Source organism: Lonchura striata, chromosome 1, assembly GCF_050655825.1.
Source record: "Lonchura striata isolate lonStrDom1 chromosome 1, ASM5065582v1, whole genome shotgun sequence".
Classification (NCBI taxonomy): Eukaryota; Metazoa; Chordata; class Aves; order Passeriformes; family Estrildidae; genus Lonchura; species Lonchura striata.
This window is the reverse complement of record NC_140703.1, coordinates 78,798,268-78,824,679: the sequence shown is the minus strand read 5'-3', so window position 1 is coordinate 78,824,679 and position 26,412 is coordinate 78,798,268. Positions and strand designations below refer to the sequence as shown.

Sequence of the window (26,412 nt, the reverse complement as noted above, 5' to 3'; positions counted from 1 at the left end):
TAGGAAACAGATTGTCATATATATATATATATATAAATACATACATACATACATACATATTTAGACAAACATGCTTTCCTGCACATATACATATATATACACACACATATATTTACAAGAAGTCATTCAGACCTCTATCAGAGAGGATGTGGGTCTCCTTGGCCATAGTTGAACTCTTCCAGAAACTGTTTTTAAAGTAAATATTTATTGTTTTGTTCATGGGATGATATTGGCAGAGGCAGATGAGCCAGGCAGATTTCTCAGTTACAGAAGTCACTGTAAGCTTCAGTTCATCCAGTGATCATGGTATCATAGCAGATAAATTAGAGCCTACGGATACAATTAGTCTGCTTTAGATTTCTTTAGTTTACCTTCTTTTACAGTATACAGAAATAAAAAGACAGACTAGTATGTCTAGGTTTAAGCAGATGTTTCAGGAGATGAATCAACCTGTGCTAGTACCTATATTTCCCAAGTCTGGGACAATTATGAGTCAACAAGAGAGCATATTTTGCCTGGGAGTACCAGAAAAACATATTTCCTACATATTAATTCCTTCAGACAGTTATTCTATTTTGTGATTTATTTAAATAGATTTAGATGTAGCATAAACAATGTTGACTGATAAATCCTGGTTGGAGTTCATAAATAAAGATGCATCTTTGAAATAAAATCTGTCAAAGACAAGCCTGTCTCAGACATAGGCAAAGTTTAAATTCAGCTCATGTTCTGCTGAGCTAGCTGCCCAGTTGATCCAAGTAGAAGATGACACATCCTGTGATTGTTTATCTAAACCTTACATAAACTGCAATTTATTTGCCACTTAATTCTCATAAACACAAAGCTGAGTAAATTTAGGGTTGTGCAATTTCGATGGTCAATGATGAATCCACAACCCAAAGTCTTGGTCACCATATGACTCACTACTGGGGTAGTAGGGTGGCTGTAGCTCCCATACAATCCATCTGTTCTGTTCATGTCTCCTTTGCATGGAGAGCAGCAGGCTTGGAGCAGGCAAGGGATATCTTCCAGATCTTGGATAGCCACAGAAACAAAGTGCTTGTGTAAGCACATCAGGAGCCAAAGAAGGCCTTACATAATAAACCCCCTCAAAACCAGAGCAGATGCATAGCTGGGCTCTCTCTGTCTTCAAATCCAAAGCATGTGTGCCCAGCATATAGGGATCAATACAAATAAGTGACCAGCAGTGGCATTTTGACAGACATCAGGTGTTTGCATACACAGGATGCAGGCACAAGCACACACACACACCACACATAAATCTCACTTCTCCCTAGGACCATATCTGGGCTGTGCAGCATTTAAGTCTTCCCAAACATTCATGCTGTATTGGCAGTGTTTATTTTGCTGAAGTTCAACAAGGCCAGATGTAAGGTTCTGCACCTGGATTGGAGCAATCCCAAGCAAAAATACTGATTGGGCAGAGAATGGATGAGAACAAGCCCTGAGGAGAAGGACTTGGAGGTGGCTGGTGGATGAGAAGCTAAACATGAGTCAGCAATGTGCTCACAAAGTATATCCATATCCTGAGTTGAATCAAAGCAGTGTGGCCAGCAGGATGTGAGTCTGCCTCTCTACTCCACTCTAATGTGATCCCACCTGGAGAGTTGCATCCAGTTCTGGGGTCACCAACATAAGAAGGATGTGGACCTGCTGGAGGAGATCCAGAGGAAGGCACAGCTAAGCAGATTTTTCTGAAGGTCTTCACATCCTTGTTTGCCCTTTGCAGTGGCTGTCTCTTTGGGTATCATGCTCACAAGCTGCCCCATCCCCCCCTCCCCCTCTTATTTCCTATTTCTTTGCTACCTCACTCATTACAGTGACTATTGTCATCACCTTTATACAGAGGGTCCCCAGATCTTTTCTCAGTCCTTAAATCTCCCCCTCTGATCTTTGTTGCATCTTCAAATGTTTCTAGACCTATCCACTTGGAAGCCTTAATTCCATTCCAAGCAAAGTCTTTTCGAAAGTGAATGCTGCCCCATCATTCTTTGGCATAGTTGAGGTTCTACCTTCTCAAAAGTATATTTGGGGATTGTTTCCCCTTCTATGAAGAGAGATGGAAAAGGCACATTTCTGGGATGACACTCTTCTTAGCTATCATAAATGTCCAAAGCAGTCCAGATGCTCATGCCTGATAAAAGTACATTTGCCCCCATCACCCATAGGGCGATCCCCAGGGGTTGCCTGAGGACATTGGCTGCCAGCTGATCTTTACTTATGTGAAAGGAGTCTCATTCAATGTGTGTCACAATGAAATGGTGAGCTGCTTACCCAGTGGAAAAATTCCTGCAGCAGCTTCCATGTCTGAGAAGGGCAGCCCTTATGTCCTCTCACTGCTACACATTTACATCACTCTAGGCTCTTACAGGATGGTGAGATTTATAGGTCATTGATTTATCTCCATATTATCTAATCTCAGTTGCTCATGCTCTGAATTTTATTCAGAATGTGAGCAACATACTCACAAATTTCTTAGCAAATGTTGAAAGGTGTCACACCTTGGGTAGCATCTAGAGATAAAACAGAAATAAATGTGAATGAAATCTTAAAAACCCCAGCCTTTCTTCAGTCATATGTAATACTGCCCAGCAATGCTGAGTCTTACTCTTGCTTTTAACTGTGACATAAACTGCACATAACAGCACAATATTCTGATGTACTTCTTGAGATGTAACCATGTATGTGGCAAAAAAATTATCTGTCTCCTGGTGGCAAAATCAATTTCTCCTTTGGCTATATAGTAGTATTTATCAGCAATACAGATATTTATTTCACTTATTATCTTGCTGCTCCTGCTTTATAACTATGCTTACTAAAGTGCAGGACACAGAAACACAGCAACATTCATTTTCTCTCACACTACCCTGCAGCACATGTAATTTTGTGCTCAGAACTGGTGAAGATGATGGACTTTCAGTTTGCAGATCACTTGTCTCAAGTGAAACACCCAAATGCTAAAAACCCTGCAAGAGAAGTTTAGGCTTCCAAGCATAGCTCTCAAGGAGAGACACTGTTAGTTGGAGACCTGCAAGTATCTGAGACATCTGCACTGGGTTTGCATATATAACAAAGTCTCTATTCTGACATCTGTAGCCTTCTGGAGCAGCAGCTGAAGGTCAGATGGACAACTCCAGGGCACCATAAGCAGCACTGGATTATTCTGTTTAGCAGCCTGTATTGCTCCTCAGTAGTATGAACTCCCCATGCCATCTTGCCCTCCCTCTCAGGATCCAGCCTTTGGGTCCACTCAGACAGTGGCTTCTGGGAGTCTGGTTTCAAACAATAGTGTGGGTTTATGGAGGCTGGCATCTGTCTCCCAGGAACTAAATTAGTTTCACATCAAGAACCAAGCAAGCAGTGAGATAGCACCAACACAATTTGGAGAAATCTGGAGATTACAAAGCTATCCAACTCTTTTGTTTCCTCAAAGTGGTATGAGTGGCAGGAAAATGTTTAGTTGCAGTAGGGATTTCATTGGTAACATGGAAAGGGGCTGCAAAACACTATCTAACACAGTCCTGTTGCAAGGCATATGCATAATTGTACGTTATTTTTTCCTAATTTTTAGTTCATAGCCTTTCCCTCATCCACTGTGTGGGTCACTTTTTCATAAAAGGAGATCAGGTTGGTCAGACAGGACCTGTCTTTCACAAACCCGTGCTGGCTGGGCCTCAGGCTTTGGTTGTCCTGTACATGCTGTAAAATAGCACTGGAGTTGATGTGCACCTTGACCTTCCCTGGCACTGAGGTCAGGCTGACAGACCTATAGATCCCTCTTCCAGCTCTCCTTGTAGAAGGATGTCACAGTTGTCAACCTCCAGTCAACTAGGACCTCCCTGGTTAGTCAGGACTGCAGATAAATGATGGAAAGTGGCTCCGTGAGTCCTTCTGCCAGCTCCCTCAGTACATTCAGGTGGATCCCACCCAGCCCCACATAATTCGGTGTATCTGAGAGTGTAGCAGGCTGCTGACCATTTTCCCTTGGACTATGGGGGCAACCTTCTGTTCCTGATCCCTGCCTCCCAGCTCAGGGGGCTGGATATCCTGAAAACAACTGTTCTTAAGTACCTCAGCCTTTTCCTCATCCTTCATCACTGTTTTCACCCACATCCAATAAAGGATTTTATTGATAATGTACTTAGAGGAACATTTTTATTGTATTTTATGGCAGTAGCCAGATTTGGTTGTAGCTAGGCTCTCACCCTTCTAATTTTCTCCCTGTGTAACCTCACAATATCCTTATAGTCCTCCTGAGTCACCTGCTTTTTTTTCTAAAGTTCTCTACTTTTCCCCAGGTCCAGTCAAAGATCTCTGTTCAAATAGGCTGGGGTTCTTCCCTGCTGAATCATCTTTCAGAAATAGGGGACAGTCTGCTTCTGTGCCTTTAGAACATCCTTCTTGAAGAATGTCCAACCTTCCTGTACTTCTTTGCCTTTCAGGACTGTTTCCCAAGGGACTTTGTCAACCAGGCTCCACAACAGCCCAAAGTCTGCCCTCCGGACCCAAGGTAAGAGTTCTGTTGACTCACATCTTACTTCTTCAAGAATTGAAAACTATCACTTCATGATCGTTGTGCCCAGGACAGTCTCCAGCCACCACGTCACCCACCAGTCCTTCTCTGCTCACACACAGCACCTCCAGCGAGGCCCTGCCTGGGTCCCTCACCAGCTCTATCAGGAAGTTCTGCTCCAGGAAGAGAACGCTTCCATGCTGCCTCTCCACTGTATTGTATTTACAGAAGATCTCTGGTAAGTTCAAGTCCTCCATAAGAGCAAATGCTAACATTTGTGAGTCTTTCCCCAGCTGCTTATGGAATATTTTATCCGCCTCTTCAGCCTGGTTGGCTGGTTTGTAACAGACCCTCACCAAGATATTGTTGGCCTTTCCCAACATGAAGGTTTATGATTCTTACTCATAAACATTCTTTTCATCACCGTCAGCAAACTCTGGAGAGTCAGAACACTCCCTACCATACAGGGCTACCCCACAGCTTTCATATAGGTAGACTTCAAGAGCAAACCAGCAGTACAAGGCTAACAGTGCAGCAATAGACTACAGCTTCCCATTATTCCCCACAGAGCTCAGGAGATTATCCTGACAGTTTGGACTGATCCTCAGTGCTTGGAGCAGAAACAAAGTCCAGTTGGAAGCAAAAGATTCGGTATTGGACCCTTATATAATTAAATAATAAATTACAGTAATATGATTTTCCTCCATGTACATTTTGTTAAAAACACACAGTAGATTTTTAATATGACATGAAACATTTTCAGTAATTTTTATGGCTATGTAGATAAGATAGAATCTTTAGTGTTTCAAAAACACAATCAATGTTTATTTGTTCTCATAAGTAATTTATGGACCCAACAATATTCAACAAAACTTCATTTTTAACAGATTCTTAATGAGCATCATTTTACAGAAAATCACCAACAAATAAATATATGAAAACAATTGCTTTTGACATCACAATGGTTAAACACATTAAATAATTCATTAAATTGTGCTTTATGCCAATGAAAATCCCTAAGTCTACAAACTACCTTTTAAATAGGAATGGAAGTATATATGATTACTCACAATACAATCTCTCAGTAGCAGAATTCACAAACATTATTGCACATAAACAGAAGGAAAGTTACTAAAGAATAAAGTAATTTACAACTTATAAATTTTTTCTTTCATCTTAAATATGGCAACTGATGGGAAATCTTTTTTTTCTTCTCTTCCAACATTTATTTGAAATCACAGAGCAAGTGATATGACAAGAGAAAGCCAAGGACATTGCAGGCATGGAACCCATTCCCTCCACAAAATGTAGACAAAGAAAGTATTACAGGAACCAAACTGAAAGAAGTGTTACAGTGAAAACTGGGTAGCTTTTTCGAGTGTGCTTTTTTTTCTCCCCGCACATACAGAGGATATTGCCATCAACTCCAGCTGAATGACTTTATTGTGATTGTTCATCTTGTACATAGTATTCCCCACCAGTCTGGAAACAAGATAATAATCCTTATCCCAGACCAAAAAAAAAAAAAAAATAATAATAATTCCATATGTATCAGGGAAAGAGCAACAGAGGGAAGAAAAAGTGAGATATGTTTTAAAACAGCAGTGCTCATAACTGATACAAGAGTGCAGATGGAAAACCACATCCCACTAGGGCAAAAGGAAGAATGTGCTAACAAGAAGACCAGCTTCAGAAACATCTTGGTTTAGTCATGGATGTCAAATCTGAAACATCTCCAGACACAAAGGTGATGTGACCTGCCATTTGGTTGAATGGGTATGATACAGTTATGAAGTGTGGCTCTGGATCTTACTTCAATCACTTTTTTCTGTATTTCTGTTTTAAGTGAACAGCAAGTAAACTGCTGTATATTGGGTAGAGTTCCTAGCAAGGCTATGACAGCCTCACTATTAACACAACAGCAATGGAAAATACCCAACATCAGAAATAGTGGGATTATTTTCTCTTGATGGTGAAAAAGGTTTTTACTGTCAGCACTGGTGAGTGGGGAAGAGAGGACAAATTTTCATTCCTTAATAAGACCATAAGGCCAGTGAGTGCTTGGACCAGATATCAAATTATCAGGAGCAAGTTCTAATGACACAGCATGTTTCTTTGTCCACTCCAAGCCTATAGTGAATTATAACTGGAAAAGGCAGTACTGGGAATGTGATGGGAGAGATTAGCAAGTACATCTCCATTACAAAAGAATGAGATTTGTTTCACCACAACAGTAGAAGAAGCCAAATTGCCTTGTTTAAGAAACAAAATAATGCCAAAGAGATGGACAGAAATCCTATAGCATTATTGTGATAAGCTTTAGAAAGAAACATGCTGCTTCCTGATCTTATATGGGCCAGTGTAATTATGTTGAAGTTTATGCTGTCAGAGCAATGAAAACCTGGAATAACAGAGTTATGAAGCAGGATTGTTACTTTGCTTTTGCATTACATTATTTGAGGCACGGTGCCCAAGAGGAAAAAAGCTGCAGCTCTATGTCTTAGAAGTCAGCCAGAAGGTGTTTCCAAACTGCTTTATTTGTCCTGTGATAGGAAACTCTGCTAAGAAAATCAGGATTGTTAGTGCAGTGAGTTTGCTGGATCTGCAGCTGGAGCTGGAGCTAGGGAAGGAGGTGCCAGGTCCTTCAGTCCCAGAGCTCTGGGCAATGTCTTAGCTGATGACTGCCCACTCCACCCAAAAAAAACCCCCAAACTAACAAAAGCAACAAACCTACTCCTGCACAACCAGGGCCATTACATAGGCTCCAGAGGAAAAAAAATTCAAGAAACCACCTTCAATTTTAACTAAATCCGAAGCGTTATGGCAAATCCTATTAACATACATGCCACAGCACATTAACAGCTCTTCAGGTTGACTCTTGGGAAATGACTGATGAAAAAGGTTAGGCATCACATTAAGATGTTGCCAGACTATTCAAGCTAATGTAAACCACCTAGAAAACGTTTTCAATTTTCCTCATTAGGCTTTGTTTTGTATCAGGCAGAAAGAACAGTCTGGGGAACAGTTGGTGTGCTTAGACAGCTGAAACTGATACTTACAGTCACTGGTGAGGCTCCAGGGAAGTATTTCTCAGCACTGTCTCCTCTCCCTTGAAAAGAAAAAATGCATTTTCTAAATGAAAAATAGGGCCCAGTTGCTGTGAGCAGCATGGAGAGGTGGCCTGCTGAGCAAAGAGTTATGTGAGGAAGGGACAACTTCTTTTTGCACTTAGGAGGAAGAGAAAAGGATGCCCTACAGAACAAAAGATGAGTTGGAATTTATCTTACTTCCTTGCTTACCTTGCTCCTTGATGTGAATTTGGCCTTCCATCTTTCCTTCCACATGGCTGGCTTCTCCCCTGCCCTTCAGGGTCTCCCCAGCACCCTGAACTACCTGTGCTCATGGAAATAAGAAGTGCATCAGCAAATCCTGGAGACTGAGCCTCAGGTGCCAAAAGCATCCTTCCCCTCTCATGCTCTTTGGTCTCCAGCAAGATGTGGCAATGGGAATGGGGAGATGCAACAGTTCCCATCATCCCTGTGCCACCGACCAGAAAGCTTCTTCCCTCCACAGGGCCAGGGCCAGCCCAGCCTAAAGCCCTGGTGCCAGCAGCTAAGATGTCAGATCACTGTGAATTACCTGCACTGTGCTAAAGGTGCAATAGTGCCAGAGAGCCTTAGCTCTTCATGGCCCCACCGTCCTGCAGCCAGGTCACCCAGAGTGAGCTTCAGACCTCAGCTGTAAATATTTCAATTTAAGTCTTGGAAGGTTGGTGTCCATATGTGAGCAAGGTATCGGGGCGCTTCTTTCAGGCAATGGGGATCCAAGCAGCACCATCCAGGAACCCAGGGAGCTCCCCACTCTCCCCTACAGCAGACATCCCATGCTCAGACAGGAGAACAACAATCTTTTTTTTCCCTTCTGAATGTGGAGGTAGGAGAATATGTACATGAACTATGAGTGGGAGGGGTATTAGTGACCAAAACCTGCCACTTCTCATCCCAAAGTAAGACAATGACAATCAGATGTAAAGCAGCATATTGTTAATGAACTACATTGATAATGAGGCATCATCCTGGTAGCTCTCTTCACTTCTTAATGTTATTATGATATTTCATGTTCAATGTATCATTGTGTGCATTAACTTTCAATAGGATCATTAGACTATATTTTTGATATTCTGCATAGATAAGTAGCAATAGCATTGTCAAAAGAAGAGAAGATACAGCATGCACAAAAAAAAATCCAACTTGGAAATGAAGGGACAAATGTTCAAATTGAGCCTCTTTTTTCTGTAACACATTATTTTTTCAACCAACTGGATAGAAACCTTGAATTTTGAAAACAAGCGAGAAATGTGAATCCACATCAGGTACTCCAGTACTTCTAATTAGCAAATCTATAAGGTAAAAGCCATTCATGCATGCAATAATATACTTTCAGCATCTTGATTTAGCAGCCATGTTGAGGCACTTAGAGAAATTTCCTCCTAATGCTTTACATTTATGCCAGAAGAAGAAGGGAAAAAACTCTTAGAAGACCTATGGTACACAGGACCCTCTTTTTAAAATTTCACTATTAGGAATGGAACAACATAAAATCTTGGAATAAACAGATGCAGTTTAGCCACAAGAATGGAACACATGGAGGAAGAACCCATTGAATAATTTTCTAGACAAGGAAGAAAAACAGATACAGATCTCTCATCATGAAAACAATAAATTTACAAAGAATCCTCATATAGAGTAATAAATATCAAGACTTTCCACATATCCATTATGTATCCTATAAAAATGAAAGCTGATTTTTTTCTAGCCACTACTGTAGTTAGAGAGAAAACCAATTTAAACTGTATGCACTCATCATCAATGTATTTTAGCAGACAATATAATAAACCTGCCTACCTTCACAGACAATGTATCTCCAGGCTTTTACATCAAATCTGGAAAATGTCACACTAATGTTTAAGCTTTTCCTTCTCTCTCTTTCCTCTTCCCTGGAGTTTGCTTGACCCCTTTTGTGACTGTGAAGGCAGATTTCATTGCCCCCAGCGAGATAATCTCTGTGATGTGTGCTCAGCTGCCATGTGGACCTCATTTCTCAAAGCTTGCCTTTGCCACACACACTTAGAAGGATGATTCCTACCTGGCCGGCCTCGGTACTCTCAGCACCTGCAGGGAAATAAGCCAGCCCTTCCACTACCTCACCTATAATCAATCTCTCACTGCTGGCCTTTGGAACAGAGCTAGAAGTGCCCCAGTTCAACACGTCCTATGTATTTTTCAATCACCAAATCAAATTCTTCCCTTAATCAAAACACAGCATGTAGATGTTTGAAGGGCAATGTGTGCACCTTCTTAATTTCATTCACTAGAAAGTTATGCACAACAGTACAAAATGAACCAGCTCTCATGTCACAAAAAAACCAAGCAGGTATTTTTCCCCAATTTATCATTCATGCCTGCACAAGTTTTAGTAGCTCACATTGTACAGGGTACATCTGTTAATGCAAAGAATCTCTCTGTCTCTTCAACCCATCCTCATAGCTTAGGCCTTTGAAGGAAGTCTTTTCTGGCAGGAATCTTATTCTACTGCCATTTAATAAGACTAATCAATACCTATTGAGAAAAAAATACATTCTCACTGGCAGAAACCAAGAAAAACTGAGACGAGGGGGAGTTGTCAGACGAGGTCTCATTTAGCAAAGCAGTAGGTCTCCCTTGGCTAATTTCCAGGTAGCCACATTGCACAATCTGATCCTCTCATCGGTTAGGCAAGATGGAGGAGCATCACCACCTTGCAACCTGACTGTTATAATCTTCAGTAACAGCTACTTCTGCTGCCTCTTCCCTTGGCCACTGGTGAGCTCTCTGCTCCCGCAGCAGTCGCCGCTCCTCTCGCCTCTTTAGCCGGTTCTTCTGGTGCTCCTCTTGCTTGGAGTACTGGAAGCGCTGCAGGAACAGGTCTTTTGCGTATTCATACAGCTGCATGTCCAAGAAATTCAGCTCCTCTATCCGTTGCCGCACATCCTCGCCGATGTCCACATTTGAGGCCCGCGTAACGTTGAATTGGGTGAACGGGGAAATGAATTTTAGGTTGAATGTCCTCTCAAAGAGATACTGTGTTTTCCTCTGAAATTCCGTCAGCCCAAAGAAGGCCATGTTTTTCAGATTGTTCTTGGCGCTTTGGAGAAGAATCATATTTCTCTCACTCTCATTCATGAAAGTCAGGTTGTAGCAGCCCACCAGGCTGAGGTCTGCCAGCATGCGCACCTGGCGGTTGCTGGCCAAGTTGTAGCTACAATCCATGAATTCCTGTAAGCTGACTCCAGACCAGTCGTCTCCTTCATAACAAGTAGGCAGCTCGTCTGGTGTTGGGCTTCTTCCATCGCACATATGAAGGGAAGTTTTCCACGTCGCACCCCTCTGGACATGTTTCCATTCACTCAAGTATCGTGACACTGGATCCCTCAGCATAGTGATGTAATAGAAATTCCTGAAACATATAATTAAACACAGTTTTAAGATTTCAGTAGATTTGCCTATTTATTCTCCAATAAAACTATTATACTGGCACCACACCCTTCACTTTTTCCAGTGCGATGTAGGCACTTCAGGTGACTCTTTCTGAGACTCTTTCTAAAATCTTCATAAATACTGTGAATAAAATACAAGGTAAATTGGGAGAGAGAGAGAGATGAAATAAAGTAAGCAGTTATCAAAAAAACAGAATTACTTTGCCCTATCAAGTGTTCAGTGATAGTTACTTTACATAGAAACCAATTAACTGAAGTGTGCTCCCCTCCACATTGAAGTATTAACCGCCAGCAATATCAGAAACTGTGTGAAAAGTGACTGAAATAATCCCACAACTTCTCTTCTGGATTGAGACACACATGTCTCAAGATGCACAGGATGATAATCTCTAAAGCACTTGAGCAAAACCTAAGAAAAGATGAAGCAATTTAATGCGGATGGTGCAAGTGCTAAAAATAACACCATGTGGAAGAATGGCATGAGACACCTACTTAAGAAAAACCCTATTATTAAGTGGGTTGGAATGAAGATAATAAGAGACCAAAAATCCATTAATATGACTTAATTTTAGACAAGTGCTTGATTGAAATTAGTTGTATAGTACAAAAGCATTTGTTGGTGTAAGGATTATTATTATTCCATCTACCTGTCAAGAATACAAAAGAGACACCAAGATACATGATCTGAAATAGAGAAAATAACTATGGAGTTCAAATTGTCAGTTCATCTTTTTGCTATTAAATTCAGTTTGTATGTCCTATTTATGGCAATCTGAAAGGGACTGCAATTAAATATGTATTAAGGAAACTATCATATATTGAGGTTTTTTTACTGAGGGATGTTTTATTCAATAATAACTCACCTGAGTTATAAGGTGATAACATGAACACAAAGCAAAACTGAAATACTTATGATTTCTCTCAGCTAGAATAACCAAAAGAAGATTCATGACTAAAATTAACACATGATCTGGTACAAAAATAGGCTTGTGAGTTTGCATGACTCATCTTACTGCAAACTACACATTAATAAATCATGAGCCCTAAGATTTCTTAAGAAATTTCTGATCTCAGTACTTTTTCTTCAGCCTGGAGAAGGATGAAGAGACTAAGCTAGAAGCAGAGAAAGATGAAGGAAGAAAGCAGGAAGCAAGCATGCTGAAGACAAGCTACCCTGTAAACAAACCAACATTTTGGAAGTATCATCTCATACAAGAAAAAACTCCAGTAAAATGAAAAATCTCAACATTTTTAACAACCTCCAAGGCAATTAGTTTGCTTTTTCAGGTATCACCCACTTCCTGCCACTAAAGATTCACCATCTCCATGAACCTTAGGTTAATCATAAAAATATTTATTTCCCCACATACTGCTAGATATGCAGATATATTTCCCTGTGCAGGTAAAGCAAAGGGAAACGGGTCTGAATACTTCATTCTTATTAATTCTGAATTTTCCACCCACAGAACCTATATTTTCCAGAATAAGGTTATGAGACTGAACTATGGACTATGTTCTGCTGCAGGGTAATTTCCTGAGCTACAATCTAATGCAGCTGTTTCAATACTTATTTCACAGCAGAAGTTTTACATGTGGAAGGATTTAAATTAGGGAGTGTCATGGATGTATTTTCACTATCACTTGCACTGGAAGCCAAGATTTCTGTCAGCATTTGATGACACTTTGAAGAATGATATTTCCAGAATCATTTGGAGTCTGGAGTTTCTGACCACTGCCCACACATGCACAAACTGCCAAACTGCATGTCACCTGTTTTGGTCCCCTTCAGTTACTTACACCACCCCCATCAACAGGGAACTTAAGAATCACACAAACCTTCATAGACAGGTATTTCTAAAATCCCTCTTCTCCTGCAGAGCAGGAAGTACCAGAAATCCTCCTTTCTGCTCTGCAGGATTGTTCCACTATGAAAAACCAGTCTTTGGCCACTTCAGACACAGCTTTCTCTCCTCAGATTGGATGCTTATCTCATCTAGGCTCTACACTGCATGTATGAGAGCACATTAAGAACTACTTTCCATTTTACAGGGAAGAAAGGCGACACATTTCACAATGTGCTGATAAAACAGCCCAACTCTCAAACACCCATCAGCTCTGAGCATAACAAGCTGTTGTTGCAACATCCAGCAGGCACTGATAGGGTTATGACCAAAGAGATGAAAAAATGGACAAAGACTCGGAGGCAGTTGCAAATATCTACGTCAACAAAGATGGGGCATTGGCTTAGTCTTTGTATTGCTGCTCTTCCTCTCTTCAGGTAATTTTGGATGTTAACAAGTGGTAACAGACAGATTTAAAAGTTGCTCTTGACAGTTATTTATACCTCTAATAATAGTTCTGTCTTTCCTCACCCATCTCCAGCAGCCCCAGTCAGGTATGACTCAGAGCAACAACAATTAACAAAAATACCTCCTTTGCATCAATCATTTCCCTTTCATCCCTGGATATGTAAATGTGTTTGATGTGCAATAAACAGGAGTACAAAGCAAATGCATGGAAATGAGAACAGTACAACTTTGGTCAACATCCTCAGCTTCCCTTCTGCATGCCGGGCCAGAAACCTTCGTCAGCCTGCTGCTGCTGCTCCTTGTGACTACCTAACTTCTGCAGCTGTGTTCACTGCCCAGATAAATCTGCTGCTGGTTTCTGCAGCTTCCAGGGAGTTGCCTTCTTGTGTTATCCACTGAATGGCTTTTTCATGTGGCAGACAACCTTTAACAGCAGCTTGACATACATTTTGTTTCTGAGGGGCTGAAAACTTACACTGCATTCACAGTTTAAACATTCTGATTAACCTTCTGGCTGTGACCCTCTGTCACCCTTTTAATCAATCTGTGGTTGGAAGACCTTAAGATTTTTTCCACCTAATCCTGGACACTGTCCAGATGACACTGTTACATGCTACCCCTTGATGGGGGGATGCTACACTAAAGTTGTGCACAAAAGTTTCCTTTCAGGGAAAAGCGTGTCACGTCTCCAGAATAATGATATAAATAAAACCACTAATGCCATGGACATTTGTTTCAGTTGGAAAATTCTATAAATTTTAAAATTATTTTAGGAAATTGTTTTCAAATTGTTTTCAAATGTTGAAAACAATTTGAAAACATTTATGGAATAATTATAGAAGCATTTTGGAGGCCTCAGTGCCTCATATACAATTCAATCACACTGGGAGTAGCTGGGGAGTCAGCTCATAATAAAGACAAGAAGCAAGTTAAAAATACAAAACAGGATATGGCCTTTCTTCATTGTTCAGTAAAATAGCATAAAGTTAGCTAAACACTGAATATGCTTGAGCCACTCTGAATACAGATGTGCACTTGTTCTTATTGGTGTAAATTACCCTCTTGCATCACCCATGCTCACACAGACTTACAGCTATGTTAAATTCAATGGCTACCCACTGTGGTAAATACTGAGCAAAGAATTAAGTAATGACTTCTGTTATCCTATTTGTCAAAGCAAATTCATCACAGACTTCTTGGCTTTATTTTTATAGACTCCCATCATCGATTGCTGAAACTACTGCCACAGGTACCCTCAGTGCTTAAAGGCTAGCCAAAAAGAATATGCTGGTATGTCAGGGAGAAGATATTTTTCAGAAAATATTCCAAATTATTTAAAACCCATACAAGTTATAGCTATGTAGTATATTTATGTAATCAATATCTATGTCAATGACAGAAAAATGTCAGTAAATGCATAGGTGTGAGTTTGCCAATGTATCTTGTGACTGTCTCTACAAACACAGACATGTAAGAACATTTCAAACATTAGCCCACTAGCTGCAGTATTAGCTCCTCCTGAAAGGAAACTTCATGCAGCTTCCCCAAATTAAGCAATCTCCTTTTGAGCATGATGTACTGAAACTAATGGATTATTGAAGTTGTCACTATGGGATAGATGATTTTTGGACAAGTGATGATCACGGCAAGGGCCTGATGATTCATGCAAGGGCTCAAACAAACACCAGTGTGAAGTGTGGGCTGCACACTGTTATTTACACTAGAATTATGAAGTACTTGGTAATTCCTAAGGCTCTAGTCCTACTTGCATGAAATCCAATCTCTTCATTAGCATTAGGCAAAGAAAACCTTTAATTAAAAGAACAGATAAAATGAGCTTCTAGTTATAACATAAGAACATGTATTCCTTCCACATTATAAGATATTTTAATATAAATACTCTAATCTTACATTAATCCTTCAATAGTATTGCACTGGTTTAGAAATTAATTTCAGAGGAGCAGAGTCTGCTATAAGCAGAAGTGATCCCAAACCAGGGCATTTTGCCTCTTCTATCACCATGGAACAGATGTCCCAGCTGAGGGAGATTTACTAAATACGTGAAGGATCACTGCACACTGAGAACAGAAACATCCTATAGGGCCTCCTGGGCAAGAAGGATGAATGGCGTCTTCATAAAAGGAGAACAGCATGCTCATGACAGCGGATGCAGAGACAGAAGAATATTTGAGGTGGAGGAAAAGAGTCACCAGAGAATATTTTGGAAAACACTAGCAGACGGAAGAAAGAAAAGCCCAAGTGACTGAAAAAATCCAGGCGTAGCATAAAACTATCCACCTTTTGCTTCTTCCTGGTAGAAAGGAAAATAAAAGCCCTGGTCAAGTTTATGTCCCAAGTGGAGATAAGTTAGTAGCTTTAATTGTGGAAGTGAGTGTGCTCCTGAGGAAAGGTGTGAAATACCCACCAAAAGCCATCCTGTCAGCACACTTCTGCACACTTCCACAATGGAGCCTGTGGCAAGACGAAGGTTAAGTAGGATCAACATTATGTGAACAAAAGCTTTAGTTTTTGTTCCAGGTTTTATCCTGAAGCCCAAATTCTCACAGTCTGTAAGAGTTAGCCCACAATCACTAACCTCTCTTTGGGCAAAGTATCGTCAATATGGGTAATAGTGAAAGGAAGAGGGTAAACAAATGAAACAAAGGTAAATATAATGCAGCACACATACAATTAGGGAATAAGAACATGCAACAGGAATGACTGGGGAAGGCAGAAAGCAAAGAAACATTGTCAGGCTGATCTGAACTGGTCAAAGTCACTCTAGTGTATCAGCACGAGGCTGGCAGCATTTCTGGGCAGAGTGTCTCTGCATCCATGGTGTGTTTAATTTACAGATAAGCTGCTCAAAATAACAAGAACAGACTGTAAACTTATCCAGAACAATGGCACGGTAACGAAAATCTATGAAACAGTGCATGAAATATATGCATGTCCATCTGTCTGCAGGAAACATCATACAGCTCAGCCACCAAGCCAGACAGATAAACCCTAGCTGTCCCACAAACTTCTGCAAAGATAATAGCAGGAGCACATAGGCTTCTTAAGCTTAGTGTCTGTCACACGATGCTAGACACTATGATGGAATGGTTTTCTAAGAAATCCTTTACATAAGTTTGTGAGCTTAATATTATTATCTGTCCTTTCAGGTTTTCATGGGTTTCTTTACAAGTCTGTTACTGAAAGAACAGACACCAGCATTAAAAAGTGAAGGTTTATCTACTCTTACCACATGCATCACCTGCTCAGCATGTAGCAAAAGCATTTAATTAGCGGTTTTCTCAGAGGATCTGAGCACTCACCACTTCTGCATTTATCTGGGGTGATGAGCACTTCACTTAAAACAGTGGCTGTAATATTCTATAGGCACTCCACATTAAAGGAGAACTTAGCATAGTTAAACAAAAGAAAAATAAAAAAATCCCAACTTTAATTTTGACATATAAAACTACAACATTTTATATGTGCCTCATTATTCCATCTAGATTTTGTCCCATGGCTCTGAATCCAACTGAACTAAAAACTGGCCATTGTTTCCTATTTCTGAGTTGGCCACAAGTCTCTGTTGGTTAAACCTGGCATAAAGAGCAGCTAAATCCAGATGACATGCCTGCTCAGAGAAGGGACTGGATGCTGCTTTCAGGGTAGGACACCTAATTGCAGTGGTCCACATATGAGCTATGCATCAAGGCAAGCTCTGAAACCAGCAGGGAGCTGCTCAGCACAGGCAGTGATGTGTGTCTGGCCATGGCAGGGGCCACCTTTGGCATGAGCTGCATCCCTTTAGAGGCTCCCTCTGCCTCACACCATGTACCTTGGCCACAGAGGAAGCTTAATTGCTGACCTGGAGGTGTCTGTGTTGTACAGGTGTCTCTATCTGCAAGGTGAACCCTGCACTTGGAGCCAAAGGGTTTTTGCCTGAAGGGATGTATTCATAGAATGCAAAGTTCAGGCCAACATCAAAAACTAACCACTAACATAACATTTTGTAATGAAGGAGAAATAACCACAGAGAACCTCAATTTCACAACTCTTTGTACCTATAATGCATCTACCAGTCATGGCATAATGTCTCTTTCTAAACATGCTTATAGAGTTGGAGCATTCCCCAAAGCAAAGCAAAGTTTTTAAGCAAGTTCTGTATTGTTTCATACAAACCTCCAATCCAGCAGTTAGAAAAACAGTCTATTATAACTTTGTTGTCCTTGCTGAAACATCAGTATATCAGTGTGACAGAGGGAGGGCTGGGAGTCTGACAGCTGGGATTGTATTTCTGGTTCTGGTAAGAAAAGGCAGTCGCTTGGGAAGTAATTTGTGATGACACAGACTGTTACAGGCAAGAGAAATGTGGCGATTGGGCACTGGAAAGCACTTAAGAAATGGGAAATCTTATATTTCCTTGCATGTTAGGAGGAATACTCCCTGTCACTAACTTCAGTTTCTTTTACAGTAACTCACAGCTTTCATCACAAAACTCCCAACTTTTCTGTTTAGACATTGCAGGCCCTTTTTTCTTTAAAAATATACTCTGAAATATCAGATTAAATTCTGTATCCATGCCATCAGAAAAATCTCACTAAAGCTTTATAGCACTGGTTTTGGGTTTTTTTTTTTTTTGCACAGTTGTTGATCAGAAGATTAATGTCCTACACCTGATTAAAGAATGACAGATGACGAGTGCCTTTAGAGATCACTCACTCTTTGACATCAAACAACTTTTAACAGTGGTGATTTACAGTAATCCAGAAGGATAAAAAAAAGGGAGTGAACCTTTGGCAATACAAATGCTACACATACAACATTAGGATTTTTTCCACCTAAAGAGTCCAATTCTCCTTGATGTAAAGCTAGAACAAGTTCAATAATGGCATAGAGCTATGCAAAGATATGAAAAGAATGAGATATTAGGTAAGCTGTTTTAACATAGCACTGGTTCATGGATTCATATAATGCAGAAGAAGGGTTAGGTTCAAAATCCAGCATTACATCTGTACTGAAAACAATAGTGAAAATTTTATATTTGTGGAGATGCTAATTTTTTTTATTTCTTAAATACTTCAGAAATGAAGACAACTGGCCTCAGACTATGCAAAATGACAATTTCTTTTTTAAATGTGGTCTGCTTTTATACTTAGGACATGTGATGTTGTACTTTTTTAAAGTAATGAACAATCATGATAATATTAATCACATTCCTGACATATCACATTGCCACAAGCCCTTCAAAATGATCAGTGAAAGTGTATCTTGGGACCTACTGCTGCAAAAGGATAGTGAGAGTACTGAGAATTTTTTTCTTGGCATAGGAGAATATAAGTTTGTTAGGATGCAGATTTTAATGATGTATACCAAAGGTATGTCTAAGGCATTAGGTGGAAATCAAACAGCCACCTTTCAGCACCTAAGAAGAAGCCAGTGAGACGATAAAGCAAGGCCTTTCACTCTTGTGCATGGCAGAATAGCTGAGGGACAATAGTCATAAACTGAAAAATGTGAGAATAAAAGAAAACCCATTTTCATGATCAGAATAATTAAGCATTGGAAAGTTTTGTCAGTAGCAGCTCTGCATCCTCCACTCTCTGAGATTTTGAAGATCCAACTGGACAGAGCTCTGAGCAACCCCAGCTATGCTCAGTGGTGGCCCTGCTCTGAGACGGAGGTTGGACTTCTCCTGAAGTCCCTTCCCACCCCTGGGGCTCTGGGATTCTGAATGACAGCAGAAAGCCTGGTGTCACCAAGTGTACAGTCCTGTCAGACAACACAGCACGAACCAGCTCGACAACTCCCTTGTTCTTTCGCGGCCACCCTAGGAACAGTAGATTTTTGGTCTCTTTTAAAAGATTGTGGGTTTTTTAAAGTAACATTTTAACTAGGCCTATAACACTCCAAACCAGCACACCCTGAATTACTGAGCAGCTTCATGAGTACTTATTTCAATGACATGTTATTAAATATAGAGTCTCCAGGAACTGGAGAGAACAGTGCAGCCACATGTCCCTAAAGAAATGAATTCTGTTCACAAGTATCAAGTCTGGATCTTGAGCAGCTCCTAGGCTAGTGAAATGATGTAGTTACCCATGGTTTTAATCCCAGTATATTAGAAAATGCACATGAAAAGCATATGAATATGTGTTAGCCCTCTGAGCTAATATAGGCTTTTCCTGTGTGTTGCCTTCAGGATTTAGGCATACATTTTCCAACACAGAGCATAAGGTTGGGCATTTTACTCTACATTTAAACATGTAGGGAAGCTCAGCCTCACTGGCAGTGAAGAAAATAGTGAGTAATATGAGCAGATACGAAGAAAGTTTTTGATTTGTTTAGGAAAAAAAGCTCTCAGAGACATCACAGTGCCCTACCTACCCTGCCAGCACAGATAACAGCACTCAATTATCCCTTTCCTAACTGCTTGTGAAATATCCTTTTCATGCCATTGCTCCTACTGAAAATATCTTGTGAAGGTTGCTTCTTATAGTTAGGAGCACAAATCTTATTCCCAGACAAAACCTGGTCTTGGTCTACTTAGATCCAGTTGTTCTTGAGTCAACACTGCAAATACATAAAGGAGATTTATAAATGTAACATCAGAGAAGAAGAAATAGCACTTAAGCTGAAGATCAGAGAGCAATCACACCTCTCAACTTTCAATTTACAAAGCTGAACTACTTTTTATTGTCTCCTCTGATAGGAAAAGTTGTAAGTGACCAAACTGCAGTCCCCAAAACCCTTGGGTCATGCTTAGATCTTTTTACTGAGTTTTCTAACAATCTCAGCTTTTCATGCTAGCTTTTGATAGGGGGCTTATAAAAGTAAAGAGCTCCTGAGATTTGTTCCAGGTTTTGTTCATCATAGCAGTCCTTTCCTGGCATTTGAACTTGCACACTTCAAATTTTACTATACATGGCTAGAATTGAGCAAATTTCACGCAAGGCTTTAGAGGTGTCTTGTACAATAAACATTTCTTACCTCCACTGGTAACGTATTCTCTGATACACCCGCACATTGCATTTTATTTTTTTTTACGGGGCCATGTGACTCTGGGAACTCATACTGTGTCACTGGCTCAGATGGTCCCTGCCCATGGCAGGGGGGTTGGAACTTGATGGTCTTTTAGGTCCCTTCCAACACAAACCATTCTGTGACTCTATGAATATGAAGACTCCCTGTTTTGGCTGGTAAGCACTCAGTTGATAGAGGACAGCTGTTTCTGCCAGCTTCAGATGCATGAACCATGCACTTTGCACCACCAAACTTCATTTCCTCTATTTTTTTTTAAATCTTCAATGTAATTAAGCAAATACCATTAATATACTTAAGCTTTTAGTGACAACATCATTAATGGAAACATGAAATAGGGTCAGAGTTAAGACTAGCCTTGTGGAAATTCATGGATAACTTTAAGTTCCTCTTTCAGCACATCCTGTTTTGCTACCAGCTTCTTGTTCACCAGAAAATTCTTATGCTCAGCCTCATGCTTTCTGCCTTGTATAATATACTTTGCACACGCTGGTCTATAAAATACTTTATTGACGGTAAATTTCCATTCTGCTATCAGAGATGGATGCTGGATTTCCATGTCACATCCCAGAGGCTGGTGGGCCCAGCTTTGGTGCATGTGAGAATACAGAGGTTGGTTAAAGATGGGGAAATGACAATTTGTTTCAGAGAGAAATAGTCTGGAATAGAAATGGATAGATGAGGTGATTTGATGGAAAAACAAGCTCGACACAAATTGTAAATCATTTCTTGATGAGACACAAATCCAACAAATTTTCCTCCAGTGATTTTTGTTGTTTGTCTAAATTATATCAAGCTCAGTTGTTCTAAGTATTCCTTAAATTGCTGAAAGGCGTAAAGTAGCAAGAACCTGGCTGAAAGAAATACAAATGCAAAATGCAATAATAATTCAAACAATGGGAACTGCATTGTTCTATCAAGCGCACACATAAAACAACCTTTGTACCTCTTAAGAAACAGAGTGTGAGCATCTGCAGGAGGAAATACCATTCAAAAGCAATAGATGTCTTGAGAAGATTCTTTAAAAATATGCAAGGCATTTGTGCTGGGGAGAATAAGAAATCTTTTGTGGTGAGGACTGGCAAAGGAGGGATCCATTGCTCACATCACCCCCATTCTACCTGGTCACTATTATGCACAGGTGGTTGCTGTGTCTCAAAAGAACCATGTAAAACTGAGGTACACGTGACTTCTTTACTCAAAATTGTTCTTTTCTTTTCTCTGCCTTTGCCAGGTCACTGCACAGAAGGGAACATGAAATAAGGGTGCATTTGCACTGCTATCCTACCCACCTCCTCCCTGAGCTGCCTCTAGCCCCAGCCTGGGGAGGGAGCTCTGAACTTGCCTTTTTCGGGAAGATGTTACAGGTACAGGGGAAACCAAGGGGATGGCCCACAGCAGGAAGTGGCAGCAGAAAACAAGAACTGGCCAGGGAAAAGGAAGGTGATGACAGACAGGGGCCAAGAGAAGAGCAAACTTGAAGAGAGTGTTGCACAAGGGACCTGCAGTTTGAGCTTGTTTTGCCAATATAGCCTTAAAGGGTTACAGAAAACCTGTTTGGGAAGAGATTCTCCAGAAGAAGTCTGATACCTATAGGCACGGATAACAGCTTAGCATTACAGAATTCATAAAATATCCCTTGTGCACACAGGACAAACCATAAAACCCTCCTCACAATCAGGTTGCAGAGTCTCAGCAGCTGCCAAAAAGGAAATCCCTGTTTCAGGGGGATTCTCATGGTGTCACTGCCTGGGTGACCAAGCACTCCTCCAGCTCGAAGAGAAAGGTGGGAAACAGAGCTCCTCCCTATCCAATAACTTAAACAACATAAGGCTTTTCGTAATGGTCCTAAAGGGAAAAAAATCCCTGTATACTTTCATGCAGAATTATAAGAGACCTGTTATTAAAAGGGTCATGGCTGCCTGCAGGAATACACTTGGTTGGTAAAATTCCATTTCAAAGAGCCCCTGAAAAAACAAATCAAATGTAGCCAGACCCTTAAATCTTCTGACATTTACATTTCTTCAGTCAGATTTTGTTAGGTCTAAAACAAAGCAAAATTAGTTATTTTAAATGCAACTACAATGTTTATTTTCATCCTTTTCCTGTTTTTTGAAGGAGCTGTTGCTATCCCATTTTATTCTCTCGTTAGATAACACTTGCAGCACCAGCATCACCAGTGTTCATTTGTAACTGGCTTCACTGGAAACCAGTTTGCGTCACAAGTGTAACAAGGCTCCCTCCCCAGCTGAACTTTCTCTGATTTCCAACTAAGAGCTCAGTTGCAGGCACTCTTTTCCAAGCCTGGGATGCTCAGATAAAAATTCTGTGGGATTTTTCACTGCAATGCATTTTGAATCAGTACAGTAATTCTGCTCAATTAATAAAGTAATTGACAATAAAAAGGGCTCAGTAATTGAAATCTCTTTGAAAGCACACTAATTTATTCTCTCTAAACTTTGCCTCAAATCTTTATTAATTCTGACGTCAAGCAAAATGACCATAAATTATAAATGATCATCACAAAATCCAGGCATCACAATCATTTTCTTGTCCTACATGCTGAGTTTTTAAAGCCTCCCATAAGGTAAACAACATGGCAGCACAGATATGAAAGAATTTCAGGTTTTTACTAATGAATACCTTATAAGATGAGTGTTCCCTATTGGTACATTGAAATAATTCACAAAACCTAAGGAAATTACCCAGCTGTAAAAAAAAAATGATATTCTTTTCCTCCTAAAACTCCTATTTTTGTGATGCTACTGCATGATTTTACCTGTAAGCCAATAAACAAGAAGGTGACCGGGTATTTCAGTAGAATACTTACATGACAGTCTGCTGACTTTCCATTTTACACTGAATTTTGTTTTTTACTAAAATACTTCATAGCGTCTAAGCAAACCCAGAAATATCTGGTATGAATATATAACTCTAAGAAAACCTAGAAATTTTTGGTATATATATAATAATATTACTCAAATACAAGCAAGAGTGCCATTTTCCTTCTCCATTGATCTAATAGCTATCTTTGTACATATTTAAACATATATGCACACACATACATAAAACCTCCACAAGGGGGCCCTCTAATCTTCCCCAAATCTTCGCAAAAGCTTAACTCGCTTTCCAAAAATTGATGTCCTAAAGCTTTCGTCTACAGATACTATGGTATCTTAGGAAAAAAGCTTTTTACCAGCTAGAAGTGACTTTGTGATAGAACTTCATACAACAAAACCTGTAGTTTGAAATGGAATCACTCTTTATGCACAATTCCCACTATATACTTGGCATGCAAAGAGCTGTAATCAAGCTTTTCCAAGTTTACTACTTGCAATGCCCAGCCAGAATGAGACCTTTTACACACACACACAGACACAGAGCCAGCTCACGCTGCCATGGTGAGGCAGCCTCCAGGATGCAGCCTGGTTCTGTGCTATATTGTAATTTGTAGGCAAAGCCCAAAGTGAGCAAACATGAGTGATTTCAGCCCTGTAACAATGCATCCTGTAGGCACCACAGTTAAGGTACAAATGGCATTAAAGTTATTTGCACTGTCCTCTCAACTCCCTGCAGATATGAAAAACAAATCTTGTTTGTCATACCTTGTTATCTGCTTTAATATTCTGAATGTCTTACAGAAACAGGATTATAAGTTCTCATCTTCTTAACTCAGCTGTAGCTCTGTGATGTTTTTATTATTTACCATACCTTTAACCTTGGAATACCTAGAAGAAATGACACCATCTCTTTCTTCTGACCTCAAATTTTAATTAATCAGGCTTAGTCACACATGCCAGGCTGTGAACTGCACTGTACCATCAGTTGTGGATGTTATGCTCTGAGAAAGAAGCTAGTAAGATTAAATAAATAATTCTAGGTTTCTAAACAACTTTTATGAAGGATTCTTTACCTTTCAGGAAAGCTAGATAGAGATTATATTAATTCAGTCCTGCAAATACAGCACAAACCCACCAATATGCTAACTCAGTCAAATGAATCTCTGCATCTTGATCTGCAGCACACACTTTAAGCAAAGTTTCCATGATTTCTCAGTGATAGTGCTGTATGATGCCATCATGTTTAACCCATGCCCGTGACAGAGTTCAGGCTGCTCCAAAACTTGTGCATTCACATAAAACATCCAAGAACCTGATGGGTCTCCATAAGAATACTGGCTCAAGCAAGTCATCATGGACACCTGTGGCTCTATAACTTTCCTCTGAAATGGACAAATCCTAATCAATGAAGCACATCTGTACAGGGGCAAAAAAGCACTTCCCAGTCCCTTCAGGCCATGAACTGACTACTTGAAGCATGATGTTGATTAGCCTTATTATCTCAATTTATTAATACATAAATGTTTTCAGGGGCCATAAAGCCATCCAGCCTTTATTAAAATCCAGCCACATTCTCTGAACTGATTTTCCCTTCTCTTCCTTCTTCCTTTTTGTCTGTAAAAACAAGGAGAAATGTTTTCTTTTTTAATTTTTTTTTTAAATTGTGGATTATCATCTTTGCAATTTTATTATTGTCAAATAACCTTCTCCTCATACATAAGTGCAGCAGACTGTTGCTATACATGCTCACATATGCAAATAGGTCAGGCTTTCTAGTCTTTCCCCACAGAGATATTTGACATTGAGACTCAATATGATCTAGCATCTTTCTGAACTAAAGGCCAGGGGAATCGTGTGTGGGACTTCATTTCCAAAACTATTTCTCATGGAAATTAATGAACATCTGTGCAGATGCTGAATGTGAATTCAGGCAGCAGACAAAGCCTATCTGAAACTGAACTTAATGTCTAGAAATACCTAATGGTAAGCATGTTTTTCTTTTGATTTCTTCCTTTCTTTGAAGAGTCAGAGTGCTCTTCAGGTCACAAACTTTTCTTGCTCTAAAAGGAGTGGGATGATGAAAGGGTTATGAAAGCTATTTCAGCATAAACAAGGAGCAAAGTTGCTGATGTGTATCCCAAGTAACACAAAGATTGAAAATGAAACATTCATTAGGATTTCTTTAAAGACTCTGTAAATTGCTCTCTGTGTCATATGGAGTACTAATGTCAATACAAGTATAGAAGCAATGCAAACAGGAAACAGCAAAATTCAGGTTAGATATTAGATATCATCATGAATATTTTTCTACAGTTTTAATGACTTCAATATTTCTGTGTTTTATCTAATAGAGATTACATAGTCTGGGTCAGTCTTTTTTGTGATACATATATCGAATATTACATAATTTAACATCAATTAACACCTGCGAATTTAAAAAAGAAATCTCATCATAGTTGAGTAACTGAAGATATGCTACCTTCCTAGAAAAAGTAGCTAAATAAGAGAAAAGGTGAAAACTAAACTGGTTTTGACTTTTTGTTGTTTTTTTTCTTCTTGCTTTGAAGATGTTCCTTTCCAATGGGCTTTCTCTAAAGCAACATTTTTGTTTATAATTGTATAATTTTTAATATATGGCAAAACTATATATCCTAGTAGTCTCACCAAGTGCTGTTTAGCAGTTGCATCCCTGCTCTCCCTCTGGGAATAGAAGCCACTGTATGTTCAGGCTAAAGAACAGCCCCGCCTGGATGCAAAGCAAGTTTGCATGCACAGAGACCTTTACTCATGGCACTTTAATTTGCTCCATGGCCTTAATAAATACACCAGCATTAAGTATTCTCATACAAACCCCAACACTCTTCAGATATTTTTTCATGTTGTTTCCAGTTACATTGCTTTTACTACAAGGAAAAATAATTAGTACAGGCATAATCGAAAGCCCACACTTCCTAGCTTCTCTTCATTGCTCTTCGTTTTCCCTCATTATTTGTGTCCTCACACAGCAGCAGCACAACTTTATGCCTGATGGAGCTGCAGAGGAAACAGAGCATTTCCATGTACCACAGACTGTTGGGCTGATACAGAGGAAATTCAGCTTTCTCTTAGCTAAGATAAGTTTAAGCCCATTTGCTCCTGCACCAAGTTTCTCTGTACAAG

The 26,412-nt window shown here is 39.9% G+C and overlaps 1 protein-coding gene across 2 annotated transcripts in view; it reads right to left on the bottom strand.

Moving 5' to 3' along the window:
* Positions 1–5,181: 5,181 nt before the first annotated feature.
* Positions 5,182–26,412, bottom strand: part of HS6ST3 (heparan sulfate 6-O-sulfotransferase 3) — a 279,799-nt gene continuing 258,568 nt past the window's right edge. Inside the window, exons 2-3 of one of the 2 annotated variants that reach the window (XR_014955948.1) lie at positions 7,834–11,029; positions 5,182–7,643 (exon numbers count right to left, since the gene is read on the bottom strand). Coding sequence is in view for 1 of the 2 variants with exons in the window: in XM_021530300.4 (XP_021385975.1) it covers positions 10,324–11,029 (706 nt within the window). In the remaining variant the exon portion in view is untranslated. Of the gene's footprint in view, positions 11,030–26,412 lie in introns of both variants that reach the window. The other variant, XM_021530300.4, reaches the window with a different exon arrangement.